Below are 21,831 nucleotides of genomic sequence, written 5' to 3'. Positions count from 1 at the left end.
TTCGAAAGGCGGTCTTATAGTTCTTTAATATTCGGTAATAGGTAACGATTCTTAATAGTAATATCGTTAATCTTTCGGTAATCGACGTATAGTCGTAAGCTACCGTCTTTCTTTAGTATAAACAGAATTAGGTAACCTATAAGGGATTCTAATTTTTAGATGAATCCTTATACTAAGTTCTCGTCTAGGTATTCTCGAAGCGTCTTAAGTTCTTTTTCGGATAACGTATAGATAGGTCTAAATNTAGGTTACTTCCCTAGTTCGAGTCTAATTTCGTAATCCTACGGCTAATACCTAGGTAACGCGTTTACGTTCTCCTCTTCCTAAAATAAGCGTTTCTATTTACTATATTATCTAGGGATATTAGAAGGTACGTAACTTCCTTTAATAACTCTCGCTTTATAGCCCGTCTAACTTCTAAGATCGGTGCCTATAGAGCCGGTATTATACTTCTTTACTAATACCTTAGTCGAGGTAATAGTAATATATACTATTATAGCCTAATTTCGCCCCTTCCTCTTATCTACTACCGAACGCTNCTAGTACGTAGGTCGCGAGTCGACTACGTAGTCGCACTCCTCGAACTTTAACAATTATAATATCTAATCGATTGCTAGGTTATATTACCTTAACTAGGGTATACCTAGGACGATATAGTAATTAGCTATTTCTATAACGTCTAAGATAATGTCCTTATAGTGCCGTTAGGTAATAATCCTTAGAGGTACCGTTTCCTCTAATACGCTAGGTAACGCTAAGCCGTCTATAGCTATTAGGTCGTATCTATATTCTTTCGATCGGGTAGCTATTCTAAATCGAGCGACTATCGATATAAATATAAAGTTTCCGCTTACTCTAGAGTCTATTATTACGTATAGTCGTTTTCCTTATACGGTAATTAGTGTACGAAATACCGTCGTTAATAATATTAATGCTAGAGTATAGATCGTATTACATTCTCGTTAGCTGCCCTTACTACGAGAATCTACTCTTTTCCTAAATCGATATTAATAGGTAGGTTCGTAAAGGTAACTTTGCCGTTACTTTTAGTTCCTATTTTAAGTTCGTAGAGGTGTCGTTTATATAGTACTCGTTACTATTATTAAGCTTGTCCGTATTAAGATTATAGTAAGTTAATACTATCTCGTATACTCCTATTAATACGTTCCCTAGTAGGAATAATATATCCTATAGGTATAAAGGTACTCCTAAGTAGCGGTCTTTCCTAAATAAAAGCCTTAAAGTCGTAGTCGACTACTACTAATCGATATTCCTAAAATGCCTTATAGATCTAATCTAGTATATTATCGAAGTTATAAGGGTATAGGAATCTTTATCTATTAATCTCTAGGAAGGCTTCCTCTCTATATTTTATTATAACGTTAAATATCTTAGTAAAACATAATAGAATATAAGTATAAAGTATTTCGATGCCTTCCTTACTATTATAAAGATGATTATAGTCGTTATCGATAGATTCTTCTTTAGATTCTTCCTTACTATCGGTAGTATCCTCCTTAGGATTACTTTCGATATTATCTTCTTTAATTTCTCCTCCCTTAAGGTTATCTTTTCTAGTAATAATATTATAGTAGCCTTATCCTCTACCCTTTAGCTAAGAGGGAAACTATCTAGATCCTATCTTAGAACTATAGTAGATTAAGTAGCTATCGTCGTAGTATACGGTCTAACTAAGCTTTCTATAGTAATTATATTAAAGATTCTTGAACTTCGATTTTAGCTCCTTAAGTTCCTTACGCTCTAGCCTAATATTAGGGCGGCGCTACATTATATTAAATTGTCTTTAAGGCACTTTATTTTTTAAATAACAATCCCTTACTATATAGCCTTTCTTACTATATTTATAGTAAGTTATCGAACTCTTCCCTTTAAACTGCTTCTTCCTATTTAATCGTCGATCTTCGGTAACGTCTAGTTCTATTAGCTAGGGTCTATAAGGATATAAGTACTAGTTACGTCTACCGAAGTTGTTCTTTCCTTTATAATTACGGTATAGGACGTAACTAGACTTACCTCGGGGGGCTACGTCGTAGCGTCGTTCTATAGCACGTTCGTAAAGATTATTGTTAATTTCGATCGTTATATAGATAAGATTATCTAAATCTTCGATTTTTATGCTAGCTTGTATAAGTTCGTCTTTAACATTTTCCTTTAGACTATGTCGATATATAGTTATAAAGGCGGAGTTATCCTAATCGGTAACTTAGGCGTACTCCTAGAACTTAGTAGTATATTCGGATACTAAAGTGTACTAACGGATATACTAAATAAGGCGTATAGTAACCTTATCTTCGTTAGAAATCCTAAAGATACGGCGTATCTCGGTCTTAAACTTAATAAAGCTTATTATAATCCTATTAGTGTCCTTACGTTTATTAAGGAACTTCTAAAGCATCGGTTTTATCTAGTGCTAGGCTCTTCTATAAAGATAGGTACTAGCAAAGATAGTCTTCTTAGCTTCCTCTATAGGAGTAAAGATATAGTAAAGATCTATCTAGTTAAGCTAATCGTTAAGCCCCTAGCGGTCTCTATAGTAGAGGTCGGGCTTAGCGACTTTACTGTCGTTACGAGTAGTGCTAGTAGAGCGGTTTCTACTAGCCTCGCTAGGTATACCTCTCGGGGTAGTGTTACTTAAGTAACTTATTCTAAGGGCGTTTAAAGTTATTATAGCTAACTATCTAGGATAAGATAATAGGTTACGGGGTTAGACTCGTAAAGAGGAGTGTTAAGCGAAGTAAAGCAGGTTATATAGTAGTATATACTAAAGGGACTATTAGAATAACTAATTAAGTTAAACGTAGGACTACCTAAGGTCGTCCTACCTACCTATATACTTAATAGATAATAAGTATATATATGTTGCTCTATATACTCTATTATACTCTATAGAATAGAGCAGCAGAGTAGAGTAGAGTAGATAGCGTAGTTATATAAAGTGTTCTATTCCGCTAAGGTGCGGGGAATAATAGAGCAGGCTGTACGACCCTGTTATTAGTAGGATCGTAATAGTAACGTTACTACTACCTTATAGTACTTAGTAGTTAGCTAGTTTATAATAATAATTATTAATACCAATACTAATACTATTACCCCGTTTAGTTATTACGTTCTTATTACCTTCCTTATTACTACCTTATTATATTAGTGTCTATATTAAGTCTATACCGTACTCATAAGATTTAGCCGTACGCGTAAAGTAGATATTATATAGAATTAGTAGAATTTCGGCTCTATACTATACTATACTACTACTTCTAGCTAACATTCTATTTTATACTAATTATCTAGTAGAATAATGCTAATGCCGACTCTATCGGCGTTATTACCGTAACCCTATCCCTTAGAAGAAATATTAGTAAGTAAGCTATAGCTTAGTATAGCTTAGCATAATTGTGTCAGCTTTAATATAGGATTTCCTCCTTACTAAGATAGATTACGATGCAACTTAGCAGCAATATTAACCTCCCTTATAAGAAGTAGAATGTTAGAATATTCTACCAGAATTAGCGATTCTATTCTATGCCACTAGAGTGGAATACTCTACTTAAAACCAGTGGCATATGCTAATATTCTACTTATTCCATGCTATGTAACATCTACACTGCGTACGCGAATGAAGCATGCGGCCGTAAGCATGACCCTAGCTCCTGGCCTCGCTCGTATGACGACCCTGAACTAGGAATGGGAGAACCCTGTTTGCCAAGATATGGATTGGATATCCAAAGTATCCAACGGCTTTGGTGGATACCAACCCAGCAACAGCTCTGCGAGAAAACTAGTCGCACGTCAAGCCCACGGTCTCCCCGGGACATCTGGGATTGGCAGTAGGCCTATACTCATGATAGTACTGACATATTGAAAGCCGCTCCCATGGTATTCTATCTTGACACGTGGACGTATGTTCGCGGTCAGAGCCTGGAATACAGGAGTGCGCATATGCTTGCAGCTGAAAGAACTGTGATCTGGGGAGGCTCTAGAAAGGACCTTCGGGCGCGCTGGAACAGCCCGAATCATACGGTGTGGGCGTTTTCAATTGCAAGACGGATACTTTGTGGCTATATGTCTGTTGAACGCAGGACTCTGTCGAAGGAAAGTCCATAATTATCGTGGCAAAGGGCAATATATGGGGAGATCGATGGAGAGATATTGTAGCTCAATTCCAACCTCTCTGGAGCAATGTCGTCACAGTGAAAGTTGCTCAGAGGGTATGAGTGAGACTGAAGAACGATGAGTAAGATGCTATGGAGCAGAGTCTTCTTGAGTGGGTATTTGTGCCTCGTCAGGAGACCTCGACACTTTTCCAGACTCACAATCGAGCCCCCCCCCCCCCCCCCCCCCCCCCCCAATTCTAGCCAGGCCGCCGCAGCATACATCCGAGAGCTCGTTGGCCAGCACCGGTCACACGAGCTTTTATGCCCCCCCCCCCCCCCCGATCTAGTGACTGAGGGCAGGGAGTAAGGGTTAAGGGGTAATGCAAAGGTTTTTCTCTGGCGTGATGAATGCGACGTTCAATGATGTGAGATCATGTGCTTGCCCAATAGCTTCTGCACATCTGGGGTGATGCTGTTGCGTGAAAACGTCTACGCGGAGCTTCGACTAAACCTTCACGACGATGCCTACAAGCTTTGAGGATGGGTCAGCATCTCATGATCACAAGAGACTTCACTACTTATTCCTTGAAGGATGTACTTCATGACACCTCTGATGTTTGGTCATGGTGGTGAAGCAAAAGCGCAGGAGTTGGCTGGAGAGATGGCTTCGGAAAGGCACGCTCGGCTTGGCACCGTCACATGTCAAGTCGTCACCTTAGCACGGCCAGCTTCAGAGCCTCCATCATCCTTTAATCACGAACACAACCATGTGAAATGGCCGACTGGAGCACGCGCTACCTCGCGGCTCTCGATGCCCGCGACAAACGCGAATCTAGACACAAATTATACATCAACGCCTGTGGGTCATCAGCCTGTCCGCCGCCCTTCTCTAGCTCAATCTCTGACAACTGCCAGATTCTCGTCTCGCTGACCGCAAGAGCGTCGCTCCTCCCTCTTCCTCGCCCGGTGCCATCTCCTTCGCGACCGATCAACCCATCACCGACGAACTCACCCGCCTCCGTCAAGACCTGACAACTACTCAAGCCGCCCGCTCATCCCTCGCAACCCAACTCCACACCCTCCAAACCACAACAACAACTCTCACAACCTCCAACACGACATTAACACAACAACTCACCGCCACTCACCGCCAACTTGCATCTCTAGAACGCAAACTCAAAGATAGGGATGAAGAGTTGCGGGAAAAGAAGAAACTTGTCGAAGAAGTGCAGGATGAAATTCTGGCCTTGACGGTAGAGTTGAATGCTGTGGGAAGGGAAAAGGAAAAGCTGAAAGGTGAGAATGGAGAGTTGGTGAGGAGGTGGATGGAGAGAATGGGGAGGGAAGTCGACAAGGCGAATAGGGAGGGTGGATGGGAGTGAGGCGGGTAACCGCCCTCAGACTTTCGTGTTCGGATACGCTTGGAATGGCTGCAATCCTGCACGACTCAGACTTAAGAAGGGAGAGATACAGCACTCCAGGGTCGCACAATCAAGCTCATCTCCTTGCGAGCTTCTCCTGGACAAAGCCCTGGAAATGCGAAATGCAATGGCAAAAGCACCCTCTGAACAAGACGCTAGAGTAAGCAGACGAAACCCCATATCCACACGTTGTACTTCTACACCACAGGCGTTGAGAATAAGAAATTTACGGACATAGACAGAGTCAGAGTTCACAGTGTACGAATTCGCTATGCATTGTCCTCTCCCTCTTGCTTCAAGGAAACCCGCCAAATACGTCTACAAATCCCCCAGCTGCGTTTCATCTCGTGTAAGTTTGATCATGTCGAGTAGTTTTTGTCAGCTTTTGGCGCCTAGTGTTCGTGGTGTTAACTTTGGCTGTGTCTGTTGTTTTTGTCGTCAGCTTTGACATCAAGTCTTCGTGTTGTCGCATTTGTGAAGCCAGCTGTACATGAGTCTGGAGGTATGATGTTCTCGTGTTCCCTGCATGTTTGCATCAAGTCATGATGAGCTAGCACAAACTGAAAAGTCGTCCTCAGGTCTGGAGAAGGTTTGACCCCTCTAGCGAACTCGAGTTCATCAGCTCGTATTGCAACGTGAGTTTGTGTACAGACGCTGCTGCATCCAAAATCAGAGCGTGGTCTTGTCAATAACATTTCGTTAATTCTCCGAAGCAGTCAGCCATATCGTCAACTTGCATTTGTGGTGGTGGTGTTCAGTATACAAAGCCATTGTACCGACTCCAGACCTACTATTGTAGTCACGAGAACGACGGCGCAGCGCAGCAATGTATAGATGTAGCATATACATATATACATCTTCAGCTGAGAGCGGTAAGCGCTGACATCCAAACTCGAATCCAGTAGTCGACCTTTGACCAGAACGAGGTCGGCGTCGCCAGGGACTGCGCGACTTGGTAAACTTACCGTGTCTCACCTTGCTGTGAACATATGGCTGGCTAGACACATAGACCAGCAGACGAAGGAGGGTCGGCAAGTTGTGGATCGGAGGAGCTCCCAGGGCTGGTGATCCTTCGCGCGGATAGGTACCCCGGATATACTTCTTGGCGATGGCCGGCAGGCGGATAGAGTTCCGAGCCGTTTTTGGCACAGTCTGTCCACGATCCTCCTTGCCTTGACTCATGACTTCCTGCCGTCTTTCATCCAAACATCAGTACAGCCTCTAGGGCGATAAGCTGACAAACCCCATCTAGCGATTTGTTCCACCTGGTAGACATGTCGATACTGAGCACGGATTGACTCGCGCACGGTCAAACCCAATCATCGACACGTGCTTTGACAGCGACCAGCGGAGGGTGAGTTTGCGTCTATGCATGTATTCAATAGAGCAATCCGGAGACTTGTCTACTGGACGCCGACCTCCTACCATCGCTCAGCTATCGCTACTTTTGGAACGTCATCCAGCAACAGCACGTATCGAAAGCTTGATGAAGCGGAGAAGTGGATGAGTGGTGCTGAAGACTGCATCTCGACCGACAGGATTGTTTTCACAGCCAAGCTTGAAGAGTTGCGGCAGTGACTTACCGCCAATCCTTGATGGTCAGACCTCACAGATGGCGTGGTAAGATGACCTCAGCTCATGACAAGTCTCCATGGATCGTGAGCGAACCTTCCAACCTTGCTAACGCGAGGAGCACTAATGATTCAGCTCCAGATGACCCAAGTGCAAGTGGGCTGTGATGTTAAGCTCTGGAAGACCACATGGCCCATCGAGGAAGAGATATAAAGCAAGGTCTATGCCTCGTCAAAACAGAACCATCAAGCAACTCTCCAATACTCCATCCAACGACACACAGATCAGACAATCTTCATCAATCAATTCAACATGCGCTACTCTGCTCTCATCGCCGGTTTGGCAACTCTAGTCATCGCCAACCCCACTCCTCAGGACTTCGATTTCCCCGAGGATGTCGACACTGCTCCAGCTATCAGCGTGCCTATCGGATCCGGAACACAGATCATTCCTCTCGACATCACTGCCGCTGTGAAAGAAGTTGTTGCCGATGTTTTGACCGATCCATCTTCTGACATTCCTGCCGAGGCCCCCAATTCCATCTCCAAGAGATCTCCCAAGCGAGCACGCGCTCTGCAAGCTCGTGGCACCTGCAATGCCCAGCCTCTTGGAAGCGGCCCTGCAGTCTACCCCGACACTGCAGATGCTTTTGTCAACTCGTATGCTCTCGCCGAGGTTGCTGAGTCTGCCAGCACCCCTTATGGCTACTATGAGGCCTTCGACAACCTTCAAGGCTCCGTCAGCGCTGCCGGCTACAGAGGCTACAAGACCTATACTAGCTACGATGTCAACAAGGCAGCTGCCGACTGTAAGGCTATCAAAGGCTGCAAAGCCTTCAACATCTTCTTCGAGCGTGACCCTTCCATCGTAAGTCTGACCCTTCCGAGACGTTCCTTCGGACCTGTGAAACTAATCATGATTATTAGGACCCTTGCGCCACAAACAAGGATCCACCATCGACCAACGTGATCAAAGCTTCCTTCTGGAGTGTCCCCATTTGCGCAAAGGACGCTACTAACACCGGCCAATACCGCGAAAAATTCCACGTTGTCATCGCCGGCTCAAATGGCTACAACTTGGTCGACTGCGCTGGCGACGTTGATGGCTGGACTAAGGAGACGTACGACGGCTGCACCATCAACGCCGACCCAACACTGTGCACCTACGGTGGACGCCCCGACTCTTACATCAGCAACTCGAGGATTGACGGTGACTTCATCCCTGAAGCCTGTCAGGCTGCTTGTGATGCTAAGACCAAGTCTAATCCCTTGGAACCCTGCAACTTTGTCACCTCTTGGGCTTACCTTTTGGACGGTCAGTACAAGTACCAGGTCTGTGCTTTCTACCAGCGCTACTGGGATGTTAGTTACTGTGACAACCGCGGACAGGTCACTTCCAGTGGTAAGGTGGCTAGTATCGGCCCCTCTTACTCTTACACTAAGAAGAGTGACAACGGTGTCTCTCACTGTCCCCTCAAGCCCAACTACTAGTCTTGAGATTGCCGACTACGAACTTTGATCTCGTCTATTCGTCGATTCGGACGTTTCGCGTGCGACTTATAGTTTGGTTTGACTTGTATTTTCCGCGATCTTTTCACTGCCTTCAATTATATATCTATGCAATGCCAATGCTCACTGATTACTCAATATTCAAAGTCCCTTCCGCTTCCGCTTCGAATATGTGATATTGCCTAGACTTCCTACATGAATCGATATCCTTACTGCTTCGACTTTGCAGCATCAGCCTGCAGAATCTCTGTCAGAGTATCTCTCTTGACACACTTCTCAAAGCTAAAGCTCTTTGCCAATTCATCCAATTCCTCCTCCGTCTTACCCTCAAACAACTCTGCAAACTCTTTACTCAAGTAATCCGAAAGCAAACATTCCCTGATGATACGTTCGAATTGTCTCTCAAAGTTCCAGTGGTAAGGGTACTTTGAGTCTTGCAAATGTTCAGGTACCATAGCCTTGAGATCTGCAAGGAAAGGATCATAAGTCTTGGACACGCCAGTTTTGTCCACCACACCCCAGAAATCAAGACCGAGGTGTTGTTTTTTGGCCACGAAAGAAGCGATTAATTGCATGTATGCTGAATCTCTGCTGACGTGAACCATGCCTTGATAGCCGATGTCTTTGTACAGCCAAATCGTCCAATGGATCTGCGACTCTGCGTAAATCTTCAATTGTTCCCTGAGTACGCCAAATCTAGACACATTCGTCTTGTCTGCTTCGGGATCTGCGGACGGGTCTGCGTATACAGGGCCGAACTCGCCGTTCCAAAGTGGTACATTGTGTTTACGGGAAAACTCTGCCTTTCTCTCGAATTGACGGCGTAGTTTGGAGTTTTGCTCTTCGGTGCCGGTGTACGGGTCTTGACCGGGGATGGGAAAGCCGAGATTTGCGTAGTCGTGGCATGCGTAGACAGTATTCGGCATGATGCGGTCGAAATGGCTGAAATCCATGGCGTAGGTATTGCCGTCGACCCAGAGGATGTGATCGGGGTCGACTTCTCTGATTGCCTTTTCCATTCTATCGTACCAAGCGACTAACCGGGTGTGCTTAGGGTCGGCGGGCTCATTGAGAGGATTATAGCCGGCGATGACTGGATTGCCAACGTAGTGTTTCGCAATGGCTACCCAGAGATCTATCATCTGATCTTGAAAGACTCTAAAGTCCCAGAAGAGTGCTTTGCCAATACCAGAGTCGCAATGCCAGTCCTGGTTTTGACCTCCGGGGACAGCGTGAAGATCGAGAATGACGTAGAGGTTGTGACGACCGCAAATGTCGACGATATTGTCCAACAACTTGAACCCAGCGTCCTTGATCACACTCGGGTTGTCGTCGTCGATGAAGTGACGGTAATTGAAGGGAACGCGAATACAGTTCAAACCAAGACTTTGAAAGTAGATTGCATCAGCGTCTGTAAAGAAGTAGTGGATGAGGCGATCAAAATAGAATTGAGCCTTCTCTTTACCCAGGACCTCAGCCATGGCGGCCCTATGTTCGTGTTCATGACCAGGATATCCGGTGATGAAGTTTTCGAAATTAAGGTGGCCACCGAGACCCGCGCCTTTCAGGATAATCTTGGAGCCAGAAGCATCAACAATATCCGCATCCTGAACATGGAGCATGGAGCAAGGGGGGTTGGTAGATTGTGTTTCCGACTGTTGCGTCGACTCTGATGTCGCTTCTGCGTGAGGAGCCATGTTGAAGATTATGGGGAGCTGGAAAGGTCAGGAAAGCTAGAGGAGGCGAAGTCCCATCTTGAGGAGGTCACCAGTAATATATGCCGTTCGAAAAACAACATAATTGCCTATATCGAGGCAGCATGACCTCGAGCGATACTCCGCGACGCTTTTAGCCGCGGGATGTTTACCCAGCATGTGATGGTGGGGTCTGCCAAATCTGCCCCGCGCCGTCGCGGAGTGTCGGCCCGGGACCTCTGTTTTCGTGATGGACGAGGATCATGTATTCTGCCAGTGTTTTAAACCGTGTGCCGACTAATTTCAAGTGGATATATTGGAGTAGGCTCCTCTTCCCAAGGACTCAAGCCGTGGGTAGAGGTAATTTCGACAACGTCACCTCTGGGCGAGTGTATCATTTTCAGGTCCGCAGTGTTGTAGGAGAAGTCGGTCAAGCCGTTTGGACCAGCGATCATGGTTGTTGGCCTGTCTGGACGTGAAGATCCCGTCCTCACAGAATCAAGCTGTGACTTGATACTGCTTATGACAGCAATGAAGAAAGGTTTGATGGCTGGCGCGCACCCGGCGAAGATTCCCAGGGCAATCTCGACACAGCAGCAGAGTGTGGCCATTCCAAGACCCCAGACGCGATCTTTCTTCGCGTCAAAATAAGGCGTGAAAGGAAGTCGAACCAAAGTCGCAACTGAGGCGAGTAGACCTAGACTGAGTAGCGCCCAAGCCATGATCTTCTTTTGCCGGTCCATCTGAGTGTTCCAAAAAAGAACGGCCGGTATGATGACGCAGACCAAGTCAGAGATTGACGTTACTGCTGTCAAGATGTACACCAGAGTTCGGATGACGGATCCGCTGAAGCAAGAGCCCTGTCTTGGATACTCCGGAAAGTCGTAGAAATGTCGCCAATTGGTATGATACGGTCGACACATCGCCATCAAGCCTGCAAAGCATGCCACGGCTGCGATAATGTTGAATGCGACCATGAAGTAGATGACTTGACGCATCTTCCTTCCCCTAGCAAATCTCAGTAGGGTCAAACAAAGGCTGCTTTTGAGCGGTCCAAGGGTGATGCAGTAGAAAAGATCGAAGATGCTGAAATACTATTGTCGTTCAGATATCGCTTCCAAGAAGGGCCATTGGCCTACTCACCATCGATGCTGTAATTATCTGGTCCGGAAACAATTGGCTGTCCCGCATTCCAAGCCCTTTCGAGGTCGAAAGTAGAGCGAGGACTGCACATGGGATAAACAGAATCTGCAACGCTGTCAATAACGAGATGCTCGGTCGAGCGCTTCACGACGGACTGACCCCCGTCAAGATCATGACCCAGTCATCCGTCTGTACAGACTGTCTTCTCCATCGGGCTACAATTCTCAGCGGAATTGAGAGCAGCGACGATATCAAGCACAACAAAATCAAGCTTAACAGCCACAAGTTGACTGCTTGACGCATGGTCGAAGGTTGTTGCAAGATGTCGAAAGACTCAAGACGCCCCGGGCGTCGCGGCACTCAGGGAATTGTCCTCTGATACCTACCTGACAGTAAAGGGCTAGTATCAGAGCTTCGCAGAATCGTCCTGTTCGAGCTCGGATTCGTTGTTACCGTTGGAAGGAGCGTTGAGACCTAGAGCGTCTCGGCTCCTCGTTCTGGGACGCCAAATGTGATAGCGACAATGAAGGCTTGACCATTTTCTTTACACAATAGCAGGGATTCTCAAATATTGCCAATCATGTAGAGCAGTTACTCGCACGACGTGTAGTATGGTCCGCTCGAGAGACAAAAGAGATCCGGTACGCTGAATGTAGCTGACAGGCTTTTTCCGACGGAGAAGACTTCCGTCCGCCTTTTTGCCAAGCTTTTCAACTGAGACTCTGGAAGATATTGTTATCTGTTCGCCAACGATACGGCGTTGACCCCTCGGTGTGCGAAACACTGTCGCACTTGTACCTGATTCATGGCGCGACCCTCTCTGCACTTGGAGCGATGTCGACGAGATAAGGCTCTCTCATGACTGACTGCGCGAGATCTGTCAAGATGAGATACGACCGTGTCCGTCCAGCTCTTTGTTGCTCAGGGGACTTGCGTCATCCCAGCGACGCTACAATCATGTGCATGCCCATGATGTGTATCACGGTCGTTGATTACCATATTACACTAACCTGAACTGCAGACTCACGGGAAATAGCTATCTTCACTAGAGGGAGCAAATGAGCACGTTGCTCTAGGCATCCTGCGGCGCATGGTATTTGCTAGGCAGGCAAGTGCTTATTCGAGGAAGAAGTGTTGCTCGACGTGCCGGACTCTGGCAAATTTTGACTATCCTCAGACACAAACATCACGATACCAACAGCTATCATCTCAGAATAATCCATATCTCCACCATGGCCCACCCACGCACGCCTCCAATTCAATACGCTTTGCCACCAAGGCCACCGTGTTCCGGCTATGGACCACGCTTCACCTTACTACGCGACTAGGGATGAGTACGGTGGATATATCCTGATCCGGAGATATACTACGTCGGGCCAGACGAATTTCCGTACAGTAATGGGTGCAGTCAGAGGCTGTGCATCAGTTGCCATGTGAGCCCACTACACGTTGTCGGTACTGCCAACAGGCTGATAGTACATAGACAAATGGAATCAGCCCTTGGGTGAGATGCTAGCCTCCGCCTCAAAGGGCTGGACAGAACGAGGTGGACACCAGACAACCGACTTCTGGAGTTTCCAACATGTTCCACCTCCTAGTCTACGTCTACCCTCAAGCTGCTGCGGACGACAATTCTGAGTCAGTCGACTGGTCAACGTCAAGAGAAGGTCGGCTATAACAGGACAAGGTGGTATTGAGAGGAACGAGAAAGACAAAGGCGAAAGTCTTTGCTGCAGAAGTAGCAGATGAGATTACCGCATCGCTAAGTCGCATCAACCTGAGATACACTATCATCACGAATGCATTGTTGCAGTGAACAAACATCGCGGATCGCAGTAATCGTGTTGAAGCTGAGATCCATGCTCTCCGATGGTCATCTTAGGCTCATCGCGACGAACTTGTAGTCTTTCGTCTGTGACCCGAACAAGTAAGCGGAGCATGGCTGTCCGTCACCAAGTCGGCAAAGATGTGGCTTCCCCACAATTCTTCCGCCCATTTGGTCATTTATCCGCCGATTATGCACGCGGGGTCGGCATATATCACCTGCAGCCGCCGTCATCGCGACAGCAAAGTGTGCAGAGCGGCTCGAGTTCGTCTCGTATGTGCTATACTTTATCGTGACGCATGCCTTTAGAATCATGCTTCTGTAGAAATGCAACCTCACGCCATCATGAAGATCGCCCGCCGCGCACGATGTTGCAAGAAAGCCCTAACTTGAGAGAGTATAAAGAAGCTGCTGCTGTCTTGAGTTTGTGCATTTCTTTATCCAGCAGCATCACCTCCATTGCAAATATGCTATTACCGACCTGGCCTCTGGCTTTGACAGCCGCTGCAGTTGTCCCTCCACTGGTCTCAGCGATCCCTCATGGATCAAGTCCTCCCACCTTGGGTCGGGGCATCGCTGCCGATGACTTTGTGTCGGTTGACGGCTACAAACTCAAAGACCGCCAGGGCACTGTCTATCTCACTGGACTAAACTATTGGTCTTGCATGAACCTGGCTGCCGAAGGTCATGTTGGAGGCAACTACTCGCGCTTTATCACCGAGCTGGACCAAATGGCAGCTCATGGCGTCAATCATCTTCGCATCATGGCATCTTCGGAGGGCGCTCCTACCTGGCAGCCTTTCAGAATGTATCCAGCTCTCCAGGAAGCTCCAGGTGCCTACAATGAAGCTGTTTTTGTCGGCTTGGACCGCTGCTTGGCAGAGATGGGCAAGCGTGGCATGAGAGCCACCATGACGCTTGCAAATGAATGGCAATGGAGTGGTGGGTTTGGCCAGTATGTCTCCTGGGCCACCAACAACAGTCAGATCCCATACCCTTCCTCTTGGAACTTGACTGCGGCGCCTCAACGCTCGGAACCTGGCACTGGCTGGGGCAACTATACTGTCGAAGGCGTGGACGCAGACTCTTATGGCAACTTTACGGCTTACGCCAATCGCTTTTACACAATCCCAAAGGCTCAGGAATGGTACCATGCTCACATTGAGAAGATCCTCAACCGTGTCAATACTGTCAACGGACGTGTGTACAAAGAGGACGCTACGGTCATGACATGGCAATTAGCCAATGAACCTCAGCCTGCCGTCGTACCCACTGAGTCTCTCGGCCCCTACTCTCTTGAACTTCCCGCTGCTCCTGAGGATGCAATCATACCTTGGGTCAAGAACACAAGCACATTCATCAAGTCTCTCGCTCCGTCTCAGCTCGTCAACGTTGGCTTCGAAGGCAAGCAGGGAAGATGGTACTACCAGGCCGTCCACAACTTCAGCAGCGTCGACTACGGCACTACTCATTGTTGGGTACAAAACTGGGGTGTCTACGATATGCTGAACTCTTCTTCTACGAACCTTGAGGCTGCAAAGAGTTTCGCTACCGCTTTCGTCGCAAACAGCAGTGAGTGGAGTAAGGAGATTGGTAAACCGGTTTTCCTGGAAGAGTTTGGCATGGCGAGAAACAACTGGGAGAATGAGGGCAAAGAGTACGCATATCTGAGCTCTGCAGGAACCAGCAATAAGGATGCATATTTCACGGTAAGGCCCGTCTTGTTCGTAGCTTTTAGATCATCACTGACAGTGACCCAGACTATCATCGGCGCTGTCATGGACGACTTCAAATCTGGCAACGGTACCTACATCGGTAGTTGTCCCTGGGCATATGGAGGACTTTATCGACCCGAGACTCAACATGCGAATGCGTTCGGAGAGGTTTGGGCTGGTGACCCGCCGCATGAGGCGCCTGGTTGGTATGATCTCTATGATACTGATGAGGCCATGAATATTGTACATCGTCAACAGCAGGATATCGCTGGATTCTTGTCGACATGATGGCCTGCACTCACAGACCTGCGACTTAGTGTGGTCAGCTGCGAAAATGCCGACATTCCAAGCAGTCAAGAAATACACATCAAGTTCTCACTATCACGATATCCATCCAAAAGATCTTACATATGAAGCTGTTCGCTACTCCGTTGACAATTATCGATCATGACAGATAACAAAGTGATGTCGTCGTCGGAAAGGAGTAGCCAGTCAGGGTTCTGCTGACAGGATCTGATAAGATGCGGAGATCCTCCATGAATTCTCTCTCGCTGCGTCATCAAGATTCGAGCTTCCATAAAATGTGTCCATTTTCCACAGCTCCATGGGAGTCACTTTTATAAAGAAATTTACGTGTCCGAGAATCAGTAGAGCTTACGAAAAGCCTCAGCTACCGTCTGTGTTCGATCGCTATCACGATGATCATAATCACGACGACGATATTCATTCGAGTAGTGAAGACAATACGCACTGTCGACTTCTAGTGGTTACCGGCCACACTAGTTGATATGCTTCTGCGCGTCGGAGCATACGATGAGATTTTCAAACTCGACGTGGCTATCTCTAGCACCATCACTCGCCAGTCTCACGATCCAGATCCCATTGAATATGCCGAACGAACCTCCATTCCAGACTTCTCTGTCGCAGCCGTTTGCCCCAGATGTAGAGGGGTAGAGCGAGAGTGAACCAACCAAACACAATACCTGCCAAGGTGCCAAATACTACTGCCGGTCCATCTTTCGCAAGCCATGAGTTGGTGTAGAATGCGATGAGAAACGCAAACGCCGCTGCAACATGTCAGGGATATCCAATGCTCGTGTCTGTGGAAAATTTCAGATACGTACACTTGAAGGCCATGATTGAGACGACACATTCTCCTGCAATGGGACGATAGGCATCAACGATGTAGGCCATGCCTCCTGTGGTACCGCCAACAATTCCCACAGCGACTGCAGATTGATGTTAGATTTACCTTGACTAGTCAAATGGAGCGACTTACTGATGGCAAGACCCACGACAGGTACAATCCAATGAGTATGGTGTTCTAGACCGAATCCATATATGAGTAAGCCTCCAGTAAGCATCAACGCAGGAAGAATACAGAATGGGAGTCGATGCTCAGGCTCTCTAATGCCACCGGCACGAGCAGTGAAGAAGTCCGCAGTCGTATCTGTGAGTATACCACAGACAGGCATACCGATGGCTGAACCGATAATCACGGATATCCAGCAGAGTCCAGCTTGCCAGGTTTCGAATTGATAGATTGTGTGGAAGTCGTTGGCCAAAGATACAGACAGGACGACCACGATGCCTACAACGAGACCAATGATGACCGTGGACCAGATTACAGGTGGGAGTACGAGTAACAAGATGGGTCGGATGAAGATTTTCAAGAATGACTCCTTGGTCTGAGCAGGCGTGACAAATGCTAGGTTCTCTCGGAAGGTCTTTTTCCCTGGTCTACCACTTGCTTCAGCGATGGGTTCGGGTGAGAGTCTCTCAACCTGCAAATCGGCGGGTGACTTGTCGAAATCTTTGCTGATCCGAGATACTGGCTCGAGTTTGTGAACTTCTGGCGTGCGGATGTATGCAGTCTCTGGCATTGTGAGATATGCCAGTAATGTGAACAGGAAAATGAGACCTGTGCTGAGATAGTACATCGCTCGCCAGTCTGTGCCCAGGGTGAAGAAACCGCCAACTATACTGCCCAGAGGAGCACCAGCTGACAGGGCGGCCGCGAAGATCCTTTTGTAATCAGTCAGCATTGCTCCGAGATATGGGAGCTTCTCTTGACTCGGTCAGACTCACGCCATATAAGTGCCTCTTTCGTGCAGGAAGAACAAATCCGCGACGGTCAGTGGTGCCACACATTCTGCTGTTCCTGCGAACCAACCCATCACCAATCTCGCGGCCAGCAGATTGGCGAACGGCTCTGCTCTTGCGGCCCAGATTGTCGTAGCTCCGAACAGCAGGAACGCGAATACATAGACCTTTCTCCTACCATATTTCAGCGCCACTGGGACCCAGAGGAGGTTAGAGATACCCTGGACCAGTGCAGCACCCGAGAACAAATACGCAGCTTTGGTCAATCCATCCGTGAATCTAGCAATCGACGCCGGCGCAAGAGTTGCAGGAATGAGAGGTGAAGGGGGATACGCATGGAAAATATCAATGGTGAGTTCGACGAGAGCGATTGAGGGCCCAGCGGCGACAAAGTTCGACAAGATCAGTGCTGAGCTTGTTAAACACATCAGGTATATCTTATATGTTTGCGACCTCGGATGATGAGTTAGTGGCAGAGCATTGTAATGATAATGGAAGCCACTTACCAATTCAAGGGATCATTAGGATCGTTGGACGGCGTTGGGTAGAGAATACGCTCGTTTGTTCCTTCCTTTGTGAGGCGGACTGAACCGAGGGTACGCACCCGGCCCATATTCGACTCCCTTATCTGAGCAATCTCAATATCGAGATCTCGAGTAGACATATCTGCAGCAGTTGCGGGATGTTTGTGGTCCTGGTACACTGGCAAGAGTGAAAGTGCAGAAATTGTACCGGGTCTGTTCATATAGGCAAACTTGCCAGGGAGAGGAGCATGAGTGCTATGGCGGTAACGGCCCTCCGCACAAATTCACGGGGTTGTGGAGACCTGGGGCCCCGGATCGTACTACCAGTGGGATTCAGCTAAGTCTAAAGGTAATCGCCTGGTCAGTCGAGCGTATACTTTCCTCCACACATGCCGACCTGTTAACAGCACCCAGAAGATTTGCCAGTACTGAATCAACACACATGTACGACTCCCGATTGGCCATTCTTGACACCGTTGTCGGTCGGAGGTACTGGACCGCATCCAGTCGAACAATCATGGTTCCATTCCCACGGGATGAGGTACAATGCAAAGGTGGTCCGTGTATCCTGGTACTTCTCTAACCCTAGATGCATTGTTGGACTCTAATGTGGAGCTTCGACAACATCTTGCGGCCGCGGAAAAATAGTTGCTCATGAACAGGACATGGCTACAAATTTGTCTTGATCATCGGTTCGGTGGAGATACAACTTGATACAACTTGATACAGATTTGTCTATCGCAAATACCCTGCAGGGCTTCGTCAATCAATGTGAAGACAAATTAAGTATGCCCTGACGAGACCAGTCTATGCTGACGACGTGCTCCTACCACCGAATGCGCAGATTATACAAACACCTACGCTGGAATTATTGGGAGCACGACGTAGTTGCTGTACTTGGGGCCGAAGTGAAGATGGTTGATGCCCCCGAAGCGCTCCGGTGATCTGAATAAGTGTTAGTCAGAGAGACTTTGAATTTCTTGGGCTCAGTGTGTGCTTACCTCTCGGACGATTCGTGGCTGAAGATTCCAACGCCCTGCGTGTCTCCGCCACTGATCTCGAAAGACAGCCTTTCGCCCTTCTGTAAGACGATTTGGGTAGGCCAGACCTCGACGTCTAGGCCGTAAATCTCGCCTGGAATCACAGGTTGCACGTCCGTGGAGAAGTAGTCGCGCCAAGGCCTGTACTCTCGATGGTTCGGGTGCTCTGTGTTGACCTTACGCAGACTCACGCGTTGCCAGCCTTTACTCACAGGCACAGGGTCGCCGATCGAGCCTGTGTAGAAGACCTCAGATCCATCTGCTGCCCAGTGGCGGATGGTGACAAAGATGTCAATGTCCTTAGGCGTTCCTCCGGTCAGCTCGGGCGTTACAGACACATTGACGTGTGCAACAATATGACCAGTGATTTCGATATCTTGCTCATAAGCGTTGGTCATGAAACGAACATACGAGTTGTCATCAGGGACGGTCAGAGCTGGATAGGATAGGCGCTTATGGAACGAGCAGCTTGGCTGGTCTGGTGTAAAAGCAAGATCCGGTGTCAGGTAGTATTTGGTGTAGGCAGTCCTCGCCAAAGGCCATTCGTTTTCATGACGGAATTGGAAAGCACGACCGGATGCCGCTTCGATGGTGTCATGCTTGAAAGGTGTTTTGCGTATGGCAAGCTCAACCGCCGGCTTCTTACCTTGGGTCCAGCCTGCGTAGTCATCGTCTTTGCAGAACGCGCTGAGGAAACTCTTTTGGAGCTCAACGTCGGCGTCGTTGTAGAAGGGCAGATCGTGTCTACCAGAGCCGAGACGGAGAAACTTGTACTGCGAGCCTGCTTGCACAAACGCTTCGATGTTTCCGCGAAGATGAACGACAATGTTACCGAGATTTCCGACCGAAAGCAAAGGAACCTCAATGTCTTCCAGGTTGTAGTCGCGGGAGGCATAGTATTCCTCATCGCGGAAGAAACTCTTCGAGTTGTCGAGCAACTGATCACGAACGTTGTTCGCGAGCTCTTCTTCAGACAGATCACCTTCGATGGTGTCTGGGCCACGTTGGTTCTTGGACCGGTTGGGAAGTCCGTACTGGTTCGACTTTACTTGTCTGTTGAACCAGAACCCGAGGAAAGGTGCAGTCAAGATGCCACCATGACGGCAACGATCGCGATAATAATCTGCCATGCCTTCATAGGGGATGATACAAGCAAGACCGCGAGGGCGTCGGGCTGCAACACGCCACTGGCTGCCAGCGAAGTAACTGATACCCAGAAGACCAACCTTGCCGTTGGACCATGGCTGATCTGCGGCCCACTCGATCACTTCGAAGAAAGCATCGGTAGTGGACTTTGACATAGTGTCGGCCACACCTGGTGATTGACCAATACCGACTTCATCTGCGCGAACGACCGCATAGCCTTCGTCGGTCCAAAATTTCGGGTCTGGTGTCTCGAATGCCGAATGCTCTGGAATGGTCTTGTGCTTCGGGTTGACGTCGTGGAACGAATGCGCGAGGAATCTTCTTAGGTCAGAGTCTTGTGTAGGTCACGATAACCGGAAGTACTTACTCTTCGTAGGGTGTGTCTTTTCCGTATGGCCCGTATGTTATGATGACGGGAACCTTCTCAGCACCTTTGGGACGATAAACATTCAAACGCACAAGTCCGGTGTTACTGCGCAGCTTGACGGTGACATTCTGCTCGAAGATGTAAGGATAGGTCTCCTTATCGATAGAGGCAATGTCGCGAATCTGGTTTGGCATGATATATGATTAGAATACAATTGAGTAGGAATCATTGGGCTATAATCATGGACGAGCGACGAACAGATGTATACCTGTCTGCTATATGAGACAGGTTGTTCGGGGCGAGTTTGCGGGGCGCGGCGCGTCTGGAGAATTTGCGGAGGGACAATTGCGGAGCCGAGAGCATTCGGGAAGCTGGGGCATATCGGCACTCCTCGGGCGTCAGACAGCGCGACATCGGTATGGTAGCTATTCGAACCAGGCGATAGCGACCCCTCGATGGCCCTAAGTTGTGTGACCTGTGCTGATAAGTAATGTTCTGGCCTGCGCACGACCCCATTCAAGCCTCTCTCAGATACCAAATTGAAACTGTGAACAATGACTGGTAAGTTAAGGTGCCATCAAACAACAAACCTTCCGGCTGACCACTGTCGCAATACAGCGCCAGTATACTTTCTGTCTCACGGAACAGCGTTCCTTCTCCAGAATGACTCTCGTGTGAGAGATTATTGGAGAAAGATTGGTCAAGAAGCACTTGCGCATGGCTGCAAGGGAGTAATCATGATGGTGTTCTTCGCCGTTTCCGAAAAGATCGGACATACCAGGCTTACATCGAACAGGCGGCACACTGGAACGTCAACGGCGATAACCAAATCAAAGTCGCCATGAAACCCGAGCCAGGAATGATGCCACTCACGAATGCCCATCCTGACATCTGGAAGAATTTCAAGCCAAACACAGATATCAAGACAGGCCAGCGTGTCATCAACCTGCTGAACGATGCAGGATTTGAGGCAGAAGGTGATGAGCAGTTCGATTGGATGATCGATTCGGAGATAGCCCTGGTCGGTATGTTCGGAGACAAGTGTCCACCCACAGTCATCATCTCTCAGAACTCTTACTGGGATCCCTGGTTCCATGCTCGTGTTGGTACTGCTATTCGATCTCTTCGACAGGAGGGCTATTTAATCATTGGGTCGGGAGGCGGCACTCACAATCTGTATCGTACCGAATGGCACTACGCCCTTAAGTACAGGGACGTGTTCGCCATGGAAAGCCCTCCTGATCCGACTAATCTCGAATTTCGTCAAGCGCTGCAAGATGTCATTTGCAAGACTGGAGGAGGCCCAGAGTTGAAGAGAGGTCTGTGCAGACTCATGAAGCATCCATACTTTCGGGATGCTCATGGAACAGATGAACACTATGTCTCTGCATGTTTTGTGGCCGGCGCTATCGGAGAGGTAGAGGACAGAGGTGCCAAAGGCGTGCTAGGGGCCGAAGTTTGGGAACTGGTACGTAATTCCTGGTGGGAGCCTCCCCTACTGCGAGCTAATGGATGATAAACAGCGAAGCCAGTGCGAGTCTCAGTTCTCCATCGGATCTTGGGAAGAGGCTTCAGCTATCAAGGTCTGAAGAGTCGCGGGAAAGTTTGCGAATCGCATTTTGTCAACAGTCAATACTCTGGGCGCGTCGGGCTGCGGTCAG

General features: G+C 48.1%; 10 protein-coding genes across 10 annotated transcripts; 5 read left to right on the top strand and 5 right to left on the bottom strand.

Annotated features, from left to right (window-relative positions):
* Positions 1-3,799: 3,799 nt before the first annotated feature.
* On the top strand, positions 3,800-4,362 carry AUEXF2481DRAFT_44969 (uncharacterized protein; the record flags this gene model as incomplete). The annotated part of the gene is made up of 1 exon (XM_013483640.1): positions 3,800-4,362. A coding segment is annotated over exon 1 (221 nt), but the record flags the coding sequence as incomplete, so codon positions are not given.
* Positions 4,363-4,558: 196 nt separating this feature from the next.
* AUEXF2481DRAFT_44967 (uncharacterized protein) lies at positions 4,559-5,693 on the top strand. The gene is made up of 2 exons (XM_013483639.1): positions 4,559-4,971; positions 5,028-5,693. The coding sequence occupies exons 1-2, from the start codon at positions 4,887-4,889 to the stop codon at positions 5,492-5,494; spliced, it is 552 nt and encodes a 183-aa protein (XP_013339093.1). The 5' UTR covers positions 4,559-4,886; the 3' UTR covers positions 5,495-5,693.
* A 238-nt stretch (positions 5,694-5,931) lies between these two features.
* On the bottom strand, positions 5,932-6,808 carry AUEXF2481DRAFT_537397 (uncharacterized protein). Its single transcript, XM_013483674.1, has 2 exons — positions 6,024-6,808; positions 5,932-5,956 (listed from the first exon to the last, which is right to left on the bottom strand). The coding sequence occupies exon 1, from the start codon at positions 6,713-6,715 to the stop codon at positions 6,233-6,235; it is 483 nt and encodes a 160-aa protein (XP_013339128.1). The 5' UTR covers positions 6,716-6,808; the 3' UTR covers positions 5,932-5,956; positions 6,024-6,232.
* Positions 6,809-7,417: 609 nt separating this feature from the next.
* AUEXF2481DRAFT_57076 (uncharacterized protein) lies at positions 7,418-8,250 on the top strand (the record flags this gene model as incomplete). Its single annotated transcript, XM_013483643.1, has 2 exons — positions 7,418-7,972; positions 8,032-8,250. Coding segments are annotated over 2 exons (774 nt in total), but the record flags the coding sequence as incomplete, so codon positions are not given.
* Positions 8,251-8,822: 572 nt separating this feature from the next.
* On the bottom strand, positions 8,823-10,310 carry AUEXF2481DRAFT_71165 (glycoside hydrolase family 5 protein; the record flags this gene model as incomplete). Its single annotated transcript, XM_013483655.1, has 1 exon — positions 8,823-10,310. One exon carries the CDS (start codon positions 10,308-10,310, stop codon positions 8,823-8,825), a length of 1,488 nt encoding a protein of 495 aa, XP_013339109.1.
* A 139-nt stretch (positions 10,311-10,449) lies between these two features.
* On the bottom strand, positions 10,450-11,950 carry AUEXF2481DRAFT_537423 (uncharacterized protein). Its single transcript, XM_013483673.1, has 3 exons — positions 11,610-11,950; positions 11,451-11,555; positions 10,450-11,401 (listed from the first exon to the last, which is right to left on the bottom strand). Exons 1-3 carry the CDS (start codon positions 11,751-11,753, stop codon positions 10,589-10,591), a joined length of 1,062 nt encoding a protein of 353 aa, XP_013339127.1. The 5' UTR covers positions 11,754-11,950; the 3' UTR covers positions 10,450-10,588.
* Positions 11,951-13,742: 1,792 nt separating this feature from the next.
* AUEXF2481DRAFT_71033 (glycoside hydrolase family 5 protein) lies at positions 13,743-15,278 on the top strand (the record flags this gene model as incomplete). The annotated part of the gene is made up of 2 exons (XM_013483644.1): positions 13,743-14,984; positions 15,036-15,278. 2 exons carry the CDS (start codon positions 13,743-13,745, stop codon positions 15,276-15,278), a joined length of 1,485 nt encoding a protein of 494 aa, XP_013339098.1.
* A 564-nt stretch (positions 15,279-15,842) lies between these two features.
* On the bottom strand, positions 15,843-17,757 carry AUEXF2481DRAFT_9321 (uncharacterized protein; the record flags this gene model as incomplete). The annotated part of the gene is made up of 5 exons (XM_013483615.1): positions 15,843-16,057; positions 16,115-16,219; positions 16,270-17,015; positions 17,079-17,546; positions 17,600-17,757. 5 exons carry the CDS (start codon positions 17,755-17,757, stop codon positions 15,843-15,845), a joined length of 1,692 nt encoding a protein of 563 aa, XP_013339069.1.
* Positions 17,758-18,474: 717 nt separating this feature from the next.
* Positions 18,475-20,364, bottom strand: AUEXF2481DRAFT_9320 (uncharacterized protein; the record flags this gene model as incomplete). The annotated part of the gene is made up of 3 exons (XM_013483614.1): positions 18,475-18,562; positions 18,619-20,121; positions 20,171-20,364. 3 exons carry the CDS (start codon positions 20,362-20,364, stop codon positions 18,475-18,477), a joined length of 1,785 nt encoding a protein of 594 aa, XP_013339068.1.
* Positions 20,365-20,724: 360 nt separating this feature from the next.
* Positions 20,725-21,759, top strand: AUEXF2481DRAFT_71077 (uncharacterized protein; the record flags this gene model as incomplete). The annotated part of the gene is made up of 3 exons (XM_013483649.1): positions 20,725-20,913; positions 20,967-21,638; positions 21,694-21,759. The coding sequence occupies 3 exons, from the start codon at positions 20,725-20,727 to the stop codon at positions 21,757-21,759; spliced, it is 927 nt and encodes a 308-aa protein (XP_013339103.1).
* Between the last annotated feature and the right edge of the window lie 72 nt (positions 21,760-21,831).

Source organism: Aureobasidium subglaciale, assembly GCF_000721755.1.
Source record: "Aureobasidium subglaciale EXF-2481 unplaced genomic scaffold scaffold_39, whole genome shotgun sequence".
Taxonomy (NCBI): Eukaryota; Fungi; Ascomycota; class Dothideomycetes; order Dothideales; family Saccotheciaceae; genus Aureobasidium; species Aureobasidium subglaciale.
Note: the sequence above shows the minus strand (reverse complement) of the source record. Positions and strands in the feature narration are given on the sequence as shown.